Genomic DNA, 13,993 nt, shown 5'->3' with positions numbered 1-13,993 from the left:
AGCAAGTCACCTAAACAAAAGAACCCACTATAAATGATAAATAGAAGTACAGTAGAAAAGGCAATAGATTATTTAACAAAATAAACTAACAAGGTCTCCAAATAACTTGAAGCAAACATCTGAGTAATTTTTCATCAAGAAAAACTTCTGCGTGCTCCAAAACTGATTAAAGATAAAATCCCACTGAAGATTATTCTTTACACAAACTATGAGTGTATCTTCAGTTTGGAAATGTATCCATCTCTTTAAAATGCACCTATACATGTTACAGATTCTATTATATTACAGTAAGCATAGTTTATAGAACTGAGCAAAAATTTGGCATTTCCATTTGGCTGGAAAATGATAGCTTGACATTTGTCCTACACAAGGAAGGAAAGTCAACATTTGAATATTTTCATGGAACAAAAGTCTGAAAAACACTGAGTTGGAAGTGCCAAATCAAAATGTTTCATTCTGAGTCAGCTTAATTTTAAACTCATCTGCCTGTGGTGCTGCAGGGATTTATGGGTGCTGAAGCTATTGTGTTATTACAGGCTGGCTGAATCTCCTAAGATGCACCATGCAAAACAGCCAGTTTAATGTTGAACTGACTTAAACAAAGCATTTTGGTTCTGTTCAACAATTTTAATCTTGGTCAAAGCTACCCACATAATATTTTATTTCAGTTTTCCCCAATTTACTATGGAAAAATCATTTAAAAAATTCTCAACCAGCGCTAGTAATTTCTTTATGTAGTACTTTTGATGCAAAATTCCAAAGCCCTCTTTTTAAAATCTGTTTCAGCATCCCAGATCTTCACTACATCAATACTTGTATTTCAGTTATGCCTACGGACTCTAACACACACACACACACACACACACACACACACACAGAGCCCCTCCCCAGAAAAAGTTTACAATCTAAACAGAAATCAGATTGGGGGAAGAGGAGAGAAGAAAGCAAATATACTTTTACACTGATACATTTGAGCATTTTCATGGGAAGCATTATTATTTTATTTCCTTTAATCCAATCTCTCTTTTTAGATGTAAACTAGAACTTTAAATTAAGCATGACTCTGCAAAGAAAAGTGACTTAAAAAGGCAGTGTGGATCTTGTTTGCATTTCAATGATTTCCATATCAAACTCCTTCAGATTACAAGACTGCTCAATTGCCAATATGTGAGACTTGAATGTCAAGCTGGGTTTCTTCCTGCACACTTGCCATTACCAGTTAAAGATTCTGAAGACCAAACGAAGCCCTCAGTGACATCTCAAATCCCAGTGAATGGAGATTGTCTTGGATGAGGTACATAACTCCCTTAAATACAGACCCCACAAAATCATGACAATAATTCATGTACACTACACCCATGCTATTAAGCATTCTTACATCCTAGATGCTTCCTATTTAGCAACACATAGTACTGCTTGGAGGCTTATCTTTTTTTTGCATCCATTCCACTCCTTGTTGATCATTGTCATAACACTATTGGCAGAATTCATCTCTTGATATGCAAGAATACTTAATAGCGTGAAGTATAGGTGGTTACAGAATGTACCCGAGTCCATACCCTATATATGCTACGGTAATAATCTTTGTATTAAGCATGTCTTCCGAGATATCATTTAAAAACTCAATTTTCTGATCAATAATATCATGGGAATATGCATGTAGCAGCATTATATGTGAAGTTATAAACATAAATTGAGATTATGACGAAGGCCACATCTACACTACCAGCAAAACTGGTACTGCTGCGATCGATGCAGTGGTGTTGATTTAACGTGTCTGGTGAAGACATGCTAAATCAATGGGGGAGCATCTCCCACTGACACTGCGCAGTGTAGACACCGGGGTAAGTGGATGTAGCTATGTTGACTTCAGTTATGTTATTCACGTAACTTAGATCTATTTACTGTGGTAGTGTAGACCAGCCCTAAGGTTTGGTCTACTGTACAGAGTTTGGTCAACGCAAGGCAACTTATGTTGACCTATGAAGTGTCTACACTTAATTTCACTCTCACCGATGGAACTGCCCCAATACATTGACTTAACTCCACCTCCATGAGCAGTGTAGTCAAGGTCGATGTAGTTTGGCATTGTTTACATCGACTGTTACTGGCTTTCAGGAGCTGTCCCACAAATGCACACACTGACAGTACAACTGATACAAGCGCTCCTGGTGAGGATGTGCACCATCAGTACCAGGAGCAAAGTGTAAACAATGCACAAGAAATGTAATTACTGTGGCAGCGGTACGCTGACATAAGTCAGATTACACTGCAAAATTAAGTCAGACATGGCCAGTAAGTTTTCCGGAGATGTCTGGGAAATGGCCAAACCATTTTCTCAGAGATAAAGGGCAAGCTGATGCCTCAGACAGGTGTAAACAAGGCTGATGGGCCAACTACTCACTAGTGGAACTTCTTTGGCAGGAAAGGGGCAAAAAAAATCATCTACATCTTAGTAAAGAAACAGCACGGAAAGTCCCCTTCCAAACAGACTGCCTGTTCTCCTTGCTCCCAGCTGGAAATACTTCCCAAAGGAAGGCCAGGACTATAAGAAGATGCAGACACCCCCAGGCACCTCCACCTTCCCCATTGTTCATTGATACACTGCATGAGTATGGACAAAGGAAGCAGCCATTAAACAGAAATGGTCCTTGTCTAAGAAGTTTGTCCAGTGAGACTGCTGAGAGCATGTGGTAAAAAACTTTGCTTTGAATTTAACACAGTCTGTTAAGTTAGGCGCTAGTTGCATTTTATCTTTATTTTTCTTATAACCATTTCTGATGTTTTAGGGCTCATTACTTGTATTCATTTAAAATCACTCTCTCTGTAGTTAATAAACTTGTCTTATCTAACTCAGTGTGTCTGAACTCAAGTGTTTGGGAAACTCTCTTTCAGATAACAAGACGTGTGCATATAATTTCTATTAATAAAATGACAGTCTTTAAATGAGCTTGTACTGTCCAGGAGAGGACTGGAACATTTCTGGCAGGAAATTAGGAATGGGGATGTGTTGGGGTCACCCCACAATATAATCAAGGCTAGCAAGAGCCAAACCATGGCTGGTTAGCTGCAGCACACATAGACATAGTTGGGATTGACCTGCATGCTGGAGGTTGTTGGTGAGCAGTCCAGACTAGAGGCTGGAGTAGTAAAGCAGTGTAAAGGGCACTCCAGGTTAGAGGGCAGGGGTGATACAGATAGTCCGGAGTCTACCCTGGGTATGTCACAGTGGTGTACAGGAATTATTGGCAGGGTTTTGTGATGATTGTGTTACTGGCTATGGTTGGAAGATAACTGGGGTGTGGATGGGATGCACGTCTGACAGCACATATGCTGCCTTCTTCAGCAAGACAGATTTATATGGTCTCTGGAGCAAGTGCCTGCAGCACTTCACAGGACTGTGAGGTGGTAAAAGGTGCATGCTAAATGCTCTTTACTTTAGTGTTCATTCTTAAAGGGTCTTCTCAGCTTTTTATAACTGCCAAACTTTTGGCTGAAGTATTGTACATTTAAGTTCGGAAGTGATTTGTTTCTGAAATGTTTAGCACTGAAAAGCCACTTAAATATTATTTTCAATACACATAAATATAAATTTAATTTAAAGCCTCTTATGGTGAGAGTGAAAGTAGCAGTACTCACCTGTGATGAAGGCCTCGGAGTTTACAGCTTTCTGTCAGCATCATTGTCACTTGCACTTCTGAGGCTTGATCTAAAAAAAAGACAAGACAAGAAGGAACTGTGACTGTTATTCATTCTGGAAACAAACTAAAGTGTAATTTTTTTTACAAAACTGGTTAAATAGGCACACGCGCAAGTGACTAAAACTGATTTTCAACAGGCCAGTTTAAATAAATCAAGTGAACTAACTCAAGATCCTTCTAAAGTGAATGCAAAAGTAGTTATCTACATTAAATAGTCTTTAGTTTCAACTTGTAGCCAGCTGTGGATATACGAGATATTTTTCACGCTTCAACTGCACACTAAAGAATACCCGATTTATTACTAGATTTACTAATTTTAACTAAATATAAAGTAAGGTAGGTGAGTTTTGATGGGCATTTTTGTAACACTCCTCCCTTCTTTCACCACCACCCACAAAAAATAACCCACGCACTTACAGCGAGAACTTTACAACAATCACATATTACAGTGAAGAAAAAACTGACCAATTCAAAATGAAGGTTTATTTTTTTAAAAAGTTTATACATTTCCTCTCTATTTTTTAAAATGTTTTTTCAAAAACAAAACAAGGATTACACAAACATATTCAGGAAAATCCCTTATTGAAGCTTTCTTACAACTGCTACAGAATCCTTTCTATCCTCACATATGCATAGCCAACCTATGGAATTCACTTCCACAAGATACTGAGTCCGAGCTTGATAGGATTCAAAATATCATCTTGTTCACATAGATACCTAATAGTCAGTTACATTGGATATGATAGAAATGTAAAATGCATAAATTCTTGTACCTACGAGGTATGGCAACTGGTTGGTGTGAGCAAAGAGTTTCCTGTAAGGGCATGTTACTTTATTAATGTCCATTATGAGGGGGCCACACCTTAATCTGCAATGTCTCGCATTGATTACCTTTTGACCAGGATAGCAAACCACATGGTTTAATCTGATATGGCAATTTCATGTTAGTAGCAATCCTATGTTTGATTACTACAAACTCTCACCTGTAGCGCGTCCTGCCTGGAAGTGTTAGTTTCCCCCAGTGAGGCAAGAGGGGGTGTTTCTGAGCAGGGAGACAGGTGCTTGAAGCTGTTCTGAGCTGGGATGGAGCAGTGAGAATTGGTTTGGTTAAGCGAAAGAGGGAGTAGAGTCAATTGGTGAATGTGTGTATGTAAAGAGGTGCTGGGGGCGGGTGGGCAAGAGAGGGACAGGAAGGTGCTTGGGACAAGTATCACAGGGATACATGTTGCTGTGTTGGTCCCAGGATATTAGAGAGAAAGTGGGCGAGGTAATATCTTTTCTTGAATCAACTTCTATTGGTGAAAGACAAGCTCTTGAGCTACACACAGCTCTTCTTCAGGGATATACATCATTTTCTCCCTACCTGGCACCCTTTACGGCAGGACAGTCACTGTACAAAATCCCCTAGTGGATTGTTAGCCTCTATTTGTGGTTATGCTGCTGGAAGCAACGACCTCAAGCAGCTTACTGTGCTCAGTATGATTTCTGTTAATCATCAGCCATTACTCCCCACATTAATGCTGGTACACAGGCCACACTGAACTGTTTGAACAGGAGCATTTGGAGCACTGGTAGCAGAGAGGAAATGGAGAGGCGTAAGGTGCTCCGTTCACATTTCCTACTGACATTCCTACAGGGCAGAATTAAGGTTATCTTGTGGGAGAAGCTGCACCTTACCTGCATTTCGCAGAGTATAGAAATCTGTGTTGTATTTCTTACAACAGGAGGATTTTGGGGGGATATATGCTGCTGAGACCTTAACTGAGCATTTCCTGGTTTTATAAGGCTTGACGTCTCATGTTATGAAAAGGTATGGTGAACTTTCTGGTAAGCGATTTAAATATGTAGTGAAGGAGACAAATTCCTATGTAGTCTTGCGCACCAAATGAGAGAAACCTCAACATTTTATTAAGATGGAGATCTTGTCTACACTACGGAGTTTTGTTGACAAAAGTTAGCTTTTGTCAACAAAATAGTGGGGCTGTACACCCTAAAATACTCCTTCTGCCGATGTAACTCCTCTGTTATGCCAGCAAAATAAAACCATGTCAACGAGCAACAGAGCTTTTTGGGACGCAGAGCGATGCAGTGTCAGTGGAGACACTGAGCTTACTTATGCCGCCCTAACTGGCCTCCAGGAGGTGTCCCATAATATCCATCATAACCGCTCTGGTCAGCAGTTTGAACTCCACTGCCCTACAGTTACACAGACATGCACCCATGGAATTTAGGCTCAAGAATTTCTGAAATTCCTCTTCCTGTTTGCTCGGCAGGAACTGTTCACACAGCATGTTCCCAGCTGATCATGCTGGCTTTCCTCAACAGACATGGTCCTGCCTGGAGTACACCAGAGCTGTTGGATCTGTGGGGAGAGGAGGCTGTACAGTTGCAGCTTCACTCAAGCCGTGGGAATTTTGATATCTATGCGCTGATTTCTCATGGCATGCAGGGCAAGGGACGCAAAAGGGACAAGCAGCAGTGTCATGCTGAGATCAAGGAGCTGAGGCAGGCATACCAGAAGGCAAGGGAGGCCAACCATCGCTCTGGTATGGCACCAAAGACATGCCACTCCTATGAGAAGCTGCAAGCCATACTCAGTGGCAACCCCACTGCCACTACTGCGAGCCCCGTGGATACTTTGGGGGACTGGAGGCAACAGCCAGCAGTCAACCCCGAAGACCAAGTGGTGGATGAGGAAATAGTTAGAGGGGGGATGTGGGACAGGTGATACGGTCATCTGGTGACGTGGCAAGCCAGGACCTAATTTTGACTCTGGAGGGGTCTGCCAATCCCAGCACGCTGGCTCTGGTGTGCCTGAAGCAGGAAGGGCAAGCTTTGGTAAGCATGCCTTTTGCTTTGATATGCACAGTGATAGGAGACTGAGGTCTCATTTACTTTGTTATATGACAGAGGAGGGATAAGGGATAGAAATTAACAACAGAGGCTACACAGCTATGCAGTGGGGGACCAGCGGAAAAGTTTATTCCAGGAATCCTCCACAGTGATTGCTAGGAAGCTTTCCTGTAGGTACTCTGCAATCCTCTGCCTAAGGTTCCTTGGCAGAGCTGCCTTGTTTATCCTCCATGCTGTAGGAAACTTTGCCATGCTAACCGGCAATTATTTCTGCAGGAACCAAAGTGGCACACAGGTGAACATACGGACCCTGTCTGAAGCGGCACACATGCAGGAGCTGCACCCTTGTATCCTAGGTTACCCTCAGGAGTGAGATATCAGATTCAATTACCGCAGCCTAAGGAAAAGAGTGCAATAATTTAGAATTCTCTCCCTAAGCACATGTAGTGACCCTCTTCGCAAACCTCCAGACCTTTTGTCCCTTTTTGCCTATTCCCTCTTCCCCCAGCGAACTCACCATATTTGGGGCTCTCGCCAAGCTGTGTGCTAGCCAAGGAACAGTGAGAGAGAGAGGTGTGTGTGACTTTTGTGATTCACAGCTGTGTGTGCACTCACAATACTGTTTCTGTTCATTGTTTCTTTGGTTTCTGCAGATGCGTCCTTGAGGACCAACTCCTACACAGTGGTGGAGCACCTCCATCAGATAAGGAGGTGAACCAGCAGGAGTAAGGACAATATTTTTCACAAAGTGCTGCAGTCAACAGATACAGCAGATAGCAAAACAGGAACGTGGAGGGAGACAGTTAATGGCAAATTCAGTCTGGATAGCTTGGAAAGGAGACTGGAGCAGGAGAGGATGATAAAGCTACTGGAGGGCCAGACAGAGATGCTCAAGTCCCTTATAGCGCTGCAGTCTGAGCACCTGTACACGACTCCCCCTGCAGCCAATGCAGAACACCATTCCATGCCCTCCCCAAACTCCCTTAACACATTCCTCGCATGTACCCCTTGCACTCCCTCCCTAGAGACTGGTTTAATGATGAAAGCTGGAGTTACAGCTGTGAAAGCCTTAACTGAGAGACTGTTCCTCACTGGTATGTCCTGTTTGCAAACAAACAAACAAACAAAAAAGGCATTTTATCCTTTTAATTAAAAGTATAGTCTTTGAAACAAAGTGAGTGAGTCTGTCATGCACACAGTATTTGCTGCTAAAATTCAAACAGTGGCTATAGGCAGGAACATTAGCTCACTACAATTAAAGCTCAGGAAGAAAGCATTACGAGGGGCATTTAAGGCAGCAAGTAAACACTGCCTGGCCAAATGCATTACAAAGACACATTACTGGGACTCTGTGTTCCCTGTAAGCTGCATGCTTGGGAAGCTGTGTAGGAGAGATGTAAGTGGCACCCAGCTGGTAGCAGAGCACGTACAGCCAGCAGCATGTGTTCAGGTGCCCTTCCCCCCACGTCGCTCCATCCTGCAGCTGCTCCCGTTGCAGAGTGTGAGGGAGGGTGCTGATGGGGTACAGGGGAGGGGGACACCCTATCTCCGCAGAGCAGGGCAGAGGGGACAGCCTGGCTCAGGAGGACTAGGAGCTGCTGTGGTCTAAACGAGTGCCTTTCTTAAAGAGACAGTGCACTTTTTCTGAGATTTCCCCAGCAGCTAGCTCAGTCTCTCTCTCTCCCCCACGCACAAAACACACTCACTCTCTCCCATCCCATGTACCCCATCTTCACAGAGTGGGGGGAGGGGGGGGAGAAGAGAGACAACAGGACTCAGGACAGAGCAGGAGAGCTTTCAGTAAGCATTTGAGAGAGAGTGTACAGCTTTCCCCACCAGCCAGCACACACACAGTCTCTCTCTCTCTCTCTCACACACAGTCTCTTTCACAATCACCTCCCAACACATACTTGTATTATTGTTGTTACTTCCCACAATGCACATATATTCTCTGTACTTTTATTCTTTCAAAGTGTTATTTTAGTGTTTTGACTGGTCTATGCATTTCATAATTTTTATTTCTCTTACACTTAAAATTTAATTCTTTGAGTAGTGAGTTCTAAAATGCCTAACCTGGCTGGAGTAATTATCCCTATGGTAGCTTTTTAAAAATATATATTATATATAGGTTTTTGTTCCTACTGGTGGCGCACATAGGCACATACCTGTGTATTCTGCACATGGATGGAAAAAATAAGAGGAAACATTGCTCAGGTTCATTGTCAAAATGCTCCTTCAAAGCCTCCCTGATTTGAACAGCCCCCTGCTGAGCCCCTCTAATTGCCCTGGTATCTGGATGCTCAAAATCAGCAACCAGATGATCCACGTTAGCGCTCCACCCCAGGGAAGCTTTTCCCCTTTCACTCCACAAATATTATGCAGAGCACAGCAGGCTGCAAAAACCATCCAAATATTAGCCTCACTGAGGTCTAATCTGCCAAAAAGGCAGCACCAGTGACTTTTTAATCTGTCAAAGGCACATTCAATGGTCATTCAGCACCAGCTGAGGCTGTTGTTGAAGCACTTCTTTCTGCTGTCTAGGTTCCCAGTGTAAGGCTTTGTGAGCCAGGGGAGCAAGGGGTAGGTGAGGTCTCCCAGGATCACTATGGCATTTCCACATCCCCCACTGGAATCTCTGGTCTTGAAAGAGTCTCAGCATGCAACTTTCTATACAGTCCAGTGTTCCTAAAGATTCATGCATCATGACTCTTCCCTGACCAATCCACATTGATGTTAGTGAAACACCCCAGTGATCCACCAGTGCTTGCAAAACCATGGAGAAGTAGCTCTTATGATTGATGGCATCACAAGATGGTCTGGGGGCAAAATTGGGATATGCGTGCCATCTATCGCCCTGCTACAGTTAGGGAATCCCATTGCTGCAAAGCTATCAAGTATTTCCTGCACATTACTCAAAGTCAGTCCTTCATAGCAGGAGGCGACTAATGGCCCTACACACTTGCATCACCACAACCCCTATGGTGGACTTTCCAACTCCAAACTGATTTGCAACTGATCGGTAGCAGGCTGGAGTTGCCAGCTTCCACACAGCGATCATCACTCGCTTTTCCACTGTGAGGGCAGCCCTCATTCTGGTGTCCTTGCGCTGCAATGCTAGGGCAAGTGGCGCACACAGTTCCAGGAAGGTGGCTTTATGTATCCAAAACTTCTGCAGCCACCGCTCGTCCTCATATACCTGCATCACAATCCAATCCCACCCCTCAGTGCTCATTTCCTGAGCCCAGTATTGACAGTCCACTGTGTGTAGCTACTCTGTGAATGCCAGCAGCAATTTTGAATTATTTCTTTCCATTGCCCACAGCAGGGCAGGCACCATAGCTTCACTTTGTTCCACAGCTCATGAAACACTGCAGGACCAGCTGCGTTGTGTTCATAACACTGATCACCAGACTGGTCAGCAGTTCAGGACCCATGCTTTCAGGCAGAGATGGTGGGCATACAGTTTACAGAGGCTGTTCAAAAACAGCACAAAGCAAGGTCAGAAGCCCATGGAATGATAGGACAGAAAGAACTGCATCATGGGACAGTGAGCATGCCCCCATGATGCACTGCAATCTGTTCCCAGATCTCCCAGTGGCAGAAGGTGGTGAGTTGCACAGTGGGATAGCTACCCACTATGGAATGCTCTTTGTTGATGCAACGGCACAGACTGTGGACACTCTGCTGACACAAGGAGTTGTGTGGACATGCACAATTGATGTAATTAAAGCAGCTTAAGTCGACTAAACTCTGTAGCATACACATGGCCGGAGTTACACAAGCAACAGAGCCCTCATTTACCAGACTGAGATTGTTAAAATTTGTTCTTATGAATAGCTGAACCTTTCTTTTTGCTCAAACTTTCCAGAAAAAAAATGCACCCTCCAGAAGAAAGTAGGCTTGGAAAATTCCAGGCCAAAACGTAAGTTACAAGAAGTTATAAGCCACTGGAAATGAGATCTCAGAATAATGCATAGGCAACTTTAATTACCAGATTCACTCCCGCTACAGTTGAGCCCAGAACTACTACATTGTGAGAAAAGAGGTTATTTAATTTTATGTTTTATTTTAAAACCTGTACGCTTGGCTTGTATACCTCTCAGAAAGAGGAATTGACCCTGCACTCACGTAACTACTTTTTAGTATTTTAAAATTAGAAGTTACGTTGCAATAATCTAGTGTTCCAGGTCAGAAGGTAGTTTAAATTGGCTGTAAAGTCTACAGAACAAGTTAAGCTTGTTTAGAAAAAATTCCTACAGTGACAATGAATTCATCCATCTCTTCACAGTAATACTGTTGCAGACAGTATATTGCTTTGTCAATGCCCTTCCTCTCTCCATCATGAAATCCAACAATGGCTCACCGAAAAACTACAGTATGTTCCATTGTTTCCTTTCAGCTCAGAAAGAACATTATATTTTAGGGGCAGGGCTCCCAAAGGATGATTGACTCCCATTCAAGTATATACGGAAATCCAAATCTTATCTTGTGAAACAGTTCCAGCATCCGTATTGTGTATTCTTATCAATATTATTTCCTTGTTTTCTATAAGTCAACCTGTTTCTGCAGGAAAACAAAATTATATAAATGCAATGCATTCAGGAAAAAACAATAGGAGCACAAAGCCAAATCCTGTTCTGAGTTACACCAATGACGATGTAGAGGAACCACATGAGAGTCAATGTAATTATTCTGGATTTACACCAGTTGTAGCTCAAAAGAATCTGGCCCACTACTTCCAAAGTTTCTTTGGAAGAATGACTCATGGTGAAAAGGATAAATGAATAGAAATAATGCAATTGCCCTGTTGCAGTTGTTATCATTCATTTTAATAACTATTTTTTCATTAGTTATACTGGCCAAGACATTAAAAAATGGTGATATAATTGGGGTCGTAAGTCCATATTTAGGAACCAAAATAAGTAGCCTGATTTTCAAGAATTCCAAGCACCCAGAAGCTCCCACAGCCATCCATCTTTGAATATCCTGACATTCACGTAACAAGGAATGATTTTGATAGTGTCTATTTGTGCCCCTGGAAGATCTAGAATTATATATAGTGAAGTTTTACAACTGTCTTGCATCAGTTGTGCTGTACTTTGGATAGAACTCACAACAGCACACACAGAACTCTTCAGCACCTACTTCCTTTGGCAGAGGATATTATGTCCTTATAACATTTGGCAATATACAGCCCAGCACCTGTAGTGCAAGCATTGTGGGAATCTTTGCACTGAGGCTAAACTATGGTGACTCCTTACAGTGGTCTTAACTTCCTCTACTTGGGCCATAGGGCAATTCTGTGATTGAAACCATATGACAAATCTCTTGTATCAAAACCTCTGTTTATGGGCAGTGCTACTAAGAGGCTACGTTCTCCCAGACTACGACACTGAATTCATGTGTCAAGTTGCAACTTTGAGTTTAAGGGCTTGTCTACACTGGCACTTTACAGCGCTGCAACTTTCTAGCTCAGGGGTGTGAAAAAACACCCCCCGAGCGCTGCAAGTTTCAGCACTGTAACATGCCAGTACAGATAGTTCACGAGCGCTGGTAGTTGCACCCCTCGTGGAGATGGGTTTTTTTTAGAGTGCTGCTGTGGCCCTTAACATTGCCAGTGAACTAAGCCAAACACTCCAGGGTTCCCATAAAGTAACAGAGCCACAAGTTTTGACTCCTTGAAGACTTTAAAGAGCTACCCTAATCACCTTTTGAGATGTTAATTTGTAAAAGCTGCTGGCCTCTAAATGCTGATAGATATGTGCCAACATCCAACACTCCACACCATTACAAACTCTAAAGCATTGAGTTGCAGTATGTGGCATGATCACTACTTCTAGGATCAAAACACCCAACATCCCGTTTCATGAGACTGCTCTGTGTCAATATTCCACAATAGCTCAATGTCTCAACAAGCAAGAATTGAGTAAGAGAGATCAAGACCAAGATTTTCAAGTGACCTATAATTCTGGATGTCCAACGTGAGACACCTTAAAGGGGTCTGGTTTACAGAAAGTACCGAGGAACCTCTTTAAAAAGCCTTTTCAGACAAGATGGACACAAATAACGGAAGATCACTAGTTGCTTTTGAAAATCTTAGCCCAATGTCTCTTGTGTCAAGCTGTTGAGCATCAAAGACTATCATGTGGAGCAGCATAAGAACAACCTGATACTTCCAGCCACAGAACAAGGGTTATCACCTCGCTCTTAATATGTTTGTATTGGTACCTAGCATGATGGACCAGGAGCACATAGCTAGCAGCTCAAATGGGGGGCCCGTGAAGCAGGCCAGCACCAGGTTCAGGTCCCACTAGGGGATGGAGGAACTGACAATCCAATCCCTTAAGGAATCATCCAGTTATAGCATGGGAGAATACCATGTGGCCCTGCACCGGCAGGTGGAAGGCCGATATGGCCACCAAGTGCACCTTGATGGATGAGAGCACCAGGCCCTGGGCTCTAAGGTGAAGGAGGTAGTCCAAAATGAGCTTGATCGGGGCAGCCATGGGGTAAACGTCCCACTCAGCCGCCCATCGGGAGAACTGAGACCACTTTGCGAAGTAGGCTCAGCGCATGGAGGGTTGTCTGCTTTCCAAGAGGACACGCTGAGCCCCTTCCAAGCACGTCCTCTCCTCCCGGCCTAACCATTGAGCAGCCACGCTAGGTTGGGGTGGAGGAAGTGGCTCTGGTCCTGGGAGAGCAGGTCTGGGCGGGACGGCAATGGCCATGGCGGGGCGACTGCCAGGCCTGTGAAGGTCCTGTACCAATGCTGCCTGGGTCATCCCAGGGCACTTAGTAGGACCCGGGCCCTGCAGTCTTTATCTTTTCCAGGACCTTGCCTATCAGTGGGAATCAGGGAGGGGAAGGCAGGGGGAGGGGGGGAAGAGAGAGGCATAGAGAAACCAGCCCAACCAGGACAGGAGGAAGGCATCGGAGCTAGCACCCCGCCCCAGCCCCCGCCCCACCGGAGCAGAACTGGGTACAGCGACGGTTCTGCCAGGTCGCAAACAGGTCCACCTGGGGAGTTCCCCGCTCTTGGAAAAGTCTGTACACCACCTCTGGGTGAAGGGACCACTCATGCTGAGAGGAGAAGTCCCTGCTCAACCGATCCGCCTGTGAGTTCCAGGTGCCCGGTAGGTGGCAGGCCTGTTGGCAAATGTTGTGGGCTATACAGAAGTCCCACAGCCTGAGGGCTTCCTGGCAAAGGATCAGGCCCTGCCTTGCCTGTTGATGTAAAACATCGAGGCTGTGCTGTCTGTGAGAACCCTGACCACCTGGCCCTCCAGGTGCAAGCGGAAGGCCATGCATGCCTGGACGTTTATGTGGAGGGCCAGGTCCTGCGCAGACCATAGACCTTGGGTTTGAACGTTCCACACACGGGCTCTCCACCCCAGGTCCTATGCATAAGACACCAGTTTCATCGACGGGGGCCTCCCTCT

At 44.2% G+C, this 13,993-nt stretch overlaps 1 protein-coding gene across 2 annotated transcripts in view; it reads right to left on the bottom strand.

Moving 5' to 3' along the window:
* Window positions 1–13,993, bottom strand: part of RYK (receptor like tyrosine kinase) — a 125,007-nt gene that overhangs the window by 18,860 nt on the left and 92,154 nt on the right. For both annotated transcript variants that reach the window (XM_039488365.1, XM_039488363.1), the window contains exon 10: window positions 3,640–3,709. In XM_039488365.1, coding sequence (XP_039344299.1) covers window positions 3,640–3,709 — 70 coding nt within the window. The remainder of the gene's footprint in view (window positions 1–3,639; window positions 3,710–13,993) is intronic.

The sequence above is a fragment of the Mauremys reevesii genome, linkage group 9, assembly GCF_016161935.1.
Source record: "Mauremys reevesii isolate NIE-2019 linkage group 9, ASM1616193v1, whole genome shotgun sequence".
NCBI classification, from domain to species: domain Eukaryota; kingdom Metazoa; phylum Chordata; order Testudines; family Geoemydidae; genus Mauremys; species Mauremys reevesii.
The sequence above is the reverse complement of the archived record's forward strand: the minus strand, read 5'-3'. Positions and strand labels throughout refer to the sequence as shown.